The sequence below is a fragment of the Poromitra crassiceps genome (assembly GCF_964638095.1).
Source record: "Poromitra crassiceps genome assembly, chromosome: 10".
Lineage (NCBI taxonomy): Eukaryota > Metazoa > Chordata > Actinopteri > Beryciformes > Melamphaidae > Poromitra > Poromitra crassiceps.
In genome coordinates, this window is record NC_139631.1 from 42,487,623 (window position 1) to 42,495,122 (window position 7,500).

The following is a 7,500-nucleotide window of genomic DNA, read 5'->3' on the forward strand; positions in this document are numbered from 1 at the left end:
ACAGAGGGTAATGGTTGAACAGAGTTACAGGGGTAATGGTTGAACATAGTTACAGGGGGTAGTGGTTGAACATAGTTACAGGGGGTAATGGTTGAACAGAGTTACAGGGGTAATGGTTGAACAGAGTTACAGGGGTAGTGGTTGAACATAGTTACAGAGGGTAATGGTTGAACAGAGTTACAGGGGTAATGGTTGAACATAGTTACAGGGGGTAGTGGTTGAACATAGTTACAGGGGGTAATGGTTGAACAGAGTTACAGGGGGTACTGGTTGAACAGAGTTACACGGTGTAGTGGTTGAACAGAGTTACAGGTGTAATAGTTGAAAAGAATCGTATGAAATGGGACAACCCTTCCGGTACCCTGATACGTCCTCAACAGTGTTGGGCAAGTTATTCAGGAAGTGTAATTAGTTGCTTATTACTCATTATTGCTGTAAAAAGTAATACAATTACTTTACTCATTACTTGGTTTCAAAAGTAAGTAGTTACGTTACTTGTTACTTTACTATATTACTTCTGAAAAAGTCAGGTACAACCTGTTCAGCCAGCTCCTTTTAGAACTCAATTTATTTTATTGGAACAATAATTAACCTTACTGGAGGAGTCAACAATCAGCCAACCTGCATCATTTCCACTTAATTGGCTACGTAAGACAAAAAACAAATTGCGAATTACACTTGTGGTTTTCTTTTAGCGTTATAGCCATCATCTTTCCAATGATTCGCAAGGCATTCTGGGAGTTTTTTCAAAAACACTGGTTTTGGAGTGTGCCTCTGAAAAAGCTCCATTTGGAGGACTATAGCCCGACCACTTCCCCTACCCCTCTATCCCAACAAGAATCGGGACACCCTACCCCGACACGTAAACGCACCAAACAGAGGGGTGGGGCTACGTGGTAGACACTCGCTGGCTGCTGATGAACTACAAACAGGAGGTCAAACCAGAGATAAGATACTCAACTATAGACTAACTATTGTGGAAAATGGGCCCAATATTTACCTTGATGATTATGGGGTGAAAGAATCAGTCATAATCTGAGATCATGTTCACTTCTCCAATTGACTCCAATAGACTCGGGACCTGCCGCAGGTCTCCTAAGGCTGTGGCGAAGCCCACATGACACAGATGCAGGAAGCAGGCATGGACTGCATAATCGGGCACGTCGGGCAAATGCCCGGTGGCCTGGCCTGGCCTGGCCTGGCCTGGCCTGGCCTGGCCTGGCCTGCAAAAAAAAAAAAAAAAAAAAATCTCTATAGTAGTAGCGCAGGAATGAGTCCGGAAGTAGGTGGTAGTCGGGGTAAAAGCCTGTGGGGTTTTAGAATGGGGATTGCATGAAATCAGGTCTGTGGTTAACAAAAGTTTATGAGAGTGGTAATTTGTGTCCAGCAGGATAATCTTCACAAACGTGAATCACTTTTATGACTTTTGAAACGTAAATGATTTTTTTTTTTAAAGTCAAAAGGTCCTCATTTGTGAAGATTATCCCGCTGAACACAAATTACCACTCACATACACTTTTGTTAACCACAGACCTTATTTCATTGCGTTTAAGCAAAATCCCCATTCTAAAATCCCACTGACTTTTCCCCTGACGATCCAACATGCCGGCGATTTCTTAAGCCTACAAAAATACGTCATCCCTGCGGTACTCTATAGTGTTAGTGTAATGTCTCTGGTCAAACCTGTCAGCAGCATTTTAGGGGCACAACTGATCTAAAGGCTCTAAAGGCTTCTCTTCTCCTCCATCAATAAATCAATTGATTACGACTCACTAATCAGCTCTTGAAGTAAAATATTACCGTAATTTAGACCAAAAAAGTAACTGAAAAATTAAGAATCTAAATGAAGATGATTACAATCAATCAATATTTTTTCTCCCAAAGTGCCAATCATCCCTACCTTCCTGTATGCCATGGAGCATCCCAGTCCAGAACTGCAGACCGCCCAGCCCTCCCTCGCCCCTCTGCCCAGCCTCGGTGCAGCGCTCCTCGGCACGACGGTCGCTCGGCTCCCCTCCCCGAGCTCCAACCTCCAGGCCTCCAGCTCGACCACCCAGCCGTCCCTATCCCCTCGGCCCAGCCACAGTGCACCGGTCCTGGGCACTGGGTCTGAACCGGCTGCCAGCACCGAGCCGCCGGAGACAACAGCTGTACAGATCAATGAGTCTGCTAATGCGACAGTAGGTGGAAGACTAGAGTTCGCTGGACTTTGTGTGAGAACATGCTGGTTGTCATAATGTGAATGTCGGAAATTTCCCCATTGACATTTTCACCGGTGATCCCAATCCCAATTCTCATTTGTACCCCTACCCCTTACCCCTCACCCCTAGCCCTTGCCCCTCAAAACAGAGTGCCAAGGGCTAGGGGTGCAGATAAACCCCTATGAAATGGGACAGCACTCGATTACCGCTACGTCATCAAACGTTGTCGCTAGCTGACTGCTACGTCAGCAGAAGTGACAACACAAACATCCAAAATGCTGTCTGCAAACGTCGTGACAGTGGATGAGTTTATTGATGGTAACTGAAGGACTATCACATGCGGGCCGTCATGCAAATAAACGATAACAATGCACGACGGCAGATGACAAATTAGCGATTCAAAAAAACTTTTAAGTGCACCCGGTTGCATTAGCAACACAAAACGTAATATATCGATGGTAAATGAAGGACTATCACATGCGGACCGTCACACTAATAAACGCTAATAATGCACGACGGCAGATGACAAATTAGCGATTAAAAAAAACTTTTAAGTGCACCCGGTTGCATTATATATAGCAATACAACACGGAATATAACACAAATGTGACTGTCGAAATGTTATTAATCATAATAATTACGAAAATACTTGAATTCTGGGAAAAATCCATCTACCCCTTGGTAGCAAGTAAGGTCCGGGAAAATCTTGGTTTTGAGGGCTATTCAGCCCTAGCCCTTGGCCCTCGCCCTCGATCCACAGGAGAATTGGGATACCCCTTCCCCTCACATGAACGCGCAAAACTAAGGGGAAGGGCTAAGGGGTAGAATTGGGATTGGGCCTAAAGTCTCACTTGCCAGAATCTCTCCCTATAACGGGGGAGAGTCTGGCTGCTAATACCTCCACTCTGGTATAGCGGGGGGGAAAAGGCTGTCTTTATCCTTTACCATCCATCGAAAGCACCAAGCAGGCACAATCCAGATCCAATCGTTTTCAGCGTGTAGCAACAAGCTAGCATTGTTTATGTTGTTGTTTCACAGCGACAGAGCCATTTGAGATGGACAGATTAGTCACGGAGAGAGCGGAAAGGAAATCCATATATGGTCGCAGCCGGTCAGTCAGAGCGGGTCGGAGCCAATGGCAGAGCTTATATACCAGCAGCCTGTTTCCATGTTCTCTCCCGGCAGGTAGAGAAGTCTGGCAAGACTACCTGTGAATTCTCTTTGAATTGTCTCTTTGCAGGTTAAATGCACACTATGCAGGATCTTCCTGAATTTTCCTTAAAAAAAAAAAAAAAAAAAAAAAAAAACATCTATAGACTCATACAAAAGTAATCCCTCTCATCATCAGTGTTGGGCAAGTTACTTTCAAAATGTAATATACTACATGTTACTAGTTACTTTCATTTGAAAGTAATACGTTACTTTACAATATTACTTTCTGTGTAGAGTAACTCGTTACTTATTACACTACTTTTACATTACTTTTAGCAACACAACAGCAGCAGCAGAATGACATCGCCGCCCCGGAACCATCCCGAAAAATAATTTCAACCGCCTTGAAGTCAGTGTAAACAATCCAAAATTCTAAATGTTATTATTTTCCTTTGTTATTGTCATCTATATAGTGGTTATTTGCATAAAAACAGTTTGATTAGGAAATGATTGTATCTTTTTTAAACATGTGCTTTGATTTAATAAAATGTAACTAAATTTGTAACTTGAGTTACTTGACAAAGTAAATCCTATAAGTAATACGTTATATTACTGAGTTACTGCGAAAAGTAATATATTACATGTAATATGTTACTTTTGTAATGAGTTATCCCCAACACTGCTCATCATCATCATCATCATCATCATCATCACTTCAGACTCACTAGCAGTGTGTGGCGGTGTGTTTATCTGCAGAGACACTGCCCTCATGTCATTATTTTTGCTGTGGTCAGTCGGGACGTTTCTGGGCTGCACCCTTTGGGCGGTGGGTAGGTATGTACTGTATGTATGTAGCCCCCAGCCAATAACATAATAGGACATTAAATGGCTTGATTTTAAAATTCTAGTCAAGATCCCAAAGTTTCCAAAGATACCAAACACGACAGGATGAACTACAGGGGAAAACTTTGAAGATACTAAAGGGGAAATTGAAGGGAAAACTAACTCTACATAGTTATCGTGGTTTTTCTTGGCTCAGAATGGACATTTGTGGGTGCGCTACACACAGTAACTGACGTGCGTACAGTTAGCCTACAGTACATTTGACTTCTGGGTTAGTGTCAGGGTTCCTGAACTTCCTGATCTCAAATATATCAGTCATTGTCAGAACTTATGGAGCAATGTGTTCCCCAGGTTTAAGAAAATAAGTCATTTGAAGGTACAAATGTGGGACTTTAACTTTGATATTCTCTAAATCAGGGATGTCAGAGATACGGCCCGCGGGCCGGATCAGTTTCATCCGGCCCGCCAGATGTTTTGGAATATAAAAATAAATAAATAAATATATATATATATATATATATATATATATATATATATATATATATATATATATATATATATATATATATATATATTATTATTATTATTATTATTATTATTAAATTCGCACCCCATTATCATGAACTACGTGTGGCTAATAACTAAGCTAAGAGTTCATTCATAAGTTAATTAACCTGCACTACAAGGAAGTATGTCAGTAGGTCATCAGGTGTAAACAAAGCCGCCATGATGCCACGCTGGAATTGAATCGCGCATTCGGCTACCTACCAAAAAACAAAGGAATCAACAAGATGCTGTCGAAAAAGAGAAAGGTTGACACGGAATGCAGGCAGTTTCAAGAGAAATGGAAAGAGCAGTATTTTTTTTGTGAAGTAAATGGGTAAATGAGTCGAATTGATTTTAGTAAAAAAAAAAAAATCCGGCCCCCATGAGGTCTCAGTTGAACAAATCCGGCCCTCTACCTAATATGAGTCTGACACCCCTGCTCTAAATTGATACAGTAAAAATGCTTGATTCTGAGTTAGTATGCAGTCACAGTTGTTCTGAACTCAAATAGATCAGGCCTATGGGGTAAATCCCTCTATGCAGGAAAAACCCTGGTTATGTTGAAGATCTCCTCTCCTCCTCTGTCCAGGAAGTGTCGTCCTCTTGTCTTCAGGACAGAGAGTTTCTGGAGGAGGAGAACGTCCGTGTTGGTTTGTTGTTTGCCTCTAAAGCTCTGGTCCAGCTGCTGGTTAACCCCTTCATCGGCCCGCTTACCAACAGGTAGTGAACTGATCCAGAGTCTGTTTCACTGTTTTCTGTGTTCGCAGTACTACTGTACAAACTGATCCAGAGTCTGTTTCACTGTTTTCTGTGTTCGCAGTACTACTGTACAAACTGATCCAGAGTCTGTTTCACTGTTTTCTGTGTTCGCAGTACTACTGTACAAACTGATCCAGAGTCTGTTTCACTGTTTTCTGTGTTCAGTACTACTGTACAAACTGATCCAGAGTCTGTTTCACTGTTTTCTGTGTTCTCAGTACTACGGTACAATAACCTCATTGCATCTCTGACACAAACCCATGATCACTACAAGTTTGACTTCATGAAAACTCTATCTCTCTAGGATTGGATATCATATCCCCATGTTCGCTGGCTTCATCATCATGTTTGTATCCACCATCAGTAAGTCTGAACCACTCTCTCTGAGACACACACACACACACACACACACACACACACACACACACACACACACACACACACACACACACACACACACACACACACACACCTACCTACCTGTCTGTAGCTGTGTAACAGTGTCTGTTGTGTGTCAGTGTTTGCCTTCTCAGGGACCTACGCTCTGCTGTTTTTCGCTCGTTCTCTTCAGGGAATCGGCTCATCGTTTTCCTCCGTGGCAGGTAAACTACAGACACATGTAAGTGACGGCACCTCCATGCTAACACTTTAGCGTACACTATGTTGAGTGACAGCACCGCCATGCTAACACTTTAGCGTACACTATGTTGAGTGACAGCACCGCCATGCTAACACTTTAGCGTACACTATGTTGAGTGACAGCAGCTTCATGCTAACACTTTAGCATACACTATGTTGAGTGGCAGCAGCTTCATGCTAACACTTTAGCGTACACTATGTTGAGTGGCAGCACCTCCATGCTAACACTTTAGCGTACACTATGTTGGGTGACGGGACCTCCATGCTAACACTTTAGTGTACACTATGTTGAGTGACAGCAGCTTCATGCTAACACTTTAGCGTACACTATGTTGAGTGACAGAACCTCCATGCTAACACTTTAGCATACACTATGTTGAGTGACAGCAGCTTCATGCTAACACTTTAGCATACACTATGTTGAGTGACAGCACCTCCATGCTAACACTTTAGCATACACTATGTTGAGTGACAGCACCTCCATGCTAACACTTTAGCGTACACTATGTTGAGTGACAGCACCTCCATGCTAACACTTTAGCGTACACTATGTTGAGTGGCAGCAGCTTCATGCTAACACTTTAGCGTACACTATGTTGAGTGACAGCACCTCCATGCTAACACTTTAGTGTACACTATGTTGAGTGGCAGCAGCTTCATGCTAACACTTTAGCGTACACTATGTTGAGTGATACTGTAGCACCTCCATGCTAACACTTTAGCGTACACTATGTTGAGTGACAGCAGCTTCATGCTAACACTTTAGCATACACTGTTGAGTGATACTGTAGCACCTCCATGCTAACACTTTAGCGTACACTATGTTGAGTGGCAGCAGCTTCATGCTAACACTTTACCGTACACTGTTGAGTGGCAGCAGCTTCATGCTAACACTTTAGCGTACACTGTTGAGTGATACTGTAGCACCTCCATGCTAACACTTTAGCGTACACTATGTCGGGTGACAGCAGCTCCCTGCTAACACTTTAGCGTACACTATGTTGAGTGGCAGCAGCTTCATGCTAACACTTTAGCAGACACTATGTTGAGTGACAGCACCTCCATGCTAACACTTTAGCGTACACTATGTTGAGTGACAGCACCTCCATGCTAACACTTTAGCGTACACTATGTTGAGTGGCAGCAGCTTCATGCTAACACTTTAGCGTACACTGTTGAGTGATACTGTAGCACCTCCATGCTAACACTTTAGCGTACACTATGTTGAGTGACAGCAGCTCCATGCTAACACTTAAGCGTACACTGTTGATTGATACTGTAGCACCTCCATGCTAACACTTTAGCGTACACTATGTTGGGTGACAGCAGCTTCATGCTAACACTTTAGCATACACTGTTG

The 7,500-nt window shown here is 42.9% G+C and overlaps 1 protein-coding gene across 1 annotated transcript in view; it reads left to right on the forward strand.

The window, feature by feature from the left end:
* slc18a1 (solute carrier family 18 member A1) overlaps nucleotides 1–7,500 on the forward strand; it is a gene marked incomplete at its 3' end in the record, with an annotated part of 33,447 nt that overhangs the window by 11,711 nt on the left and 14,236 nt on the right. Inside the window, exons 3-6 of the mRNA XM_083645448.1 lie at nucleotides 1,885–2,180; nucleotides 5,332–5,462; nucleotides 5,806–5,864; nucleotides 6,020–6,103. Of these exons, the coding sequence (XP_083501574.1) occupies nucleotides 1,885–2,180; nucleotides 5,332–5,462; nucleotides 5,806–5,864; nucleotides 6,020–6,103 (570 nt within the window). The remainder of the gene's footprint in view (nucleotides 1–1,884; nucleotides 2,181–5,331; nucleotides 5,463–5,805; nucleotides 5,865–6,019; nucleotides 6,104–7,500) is intronic.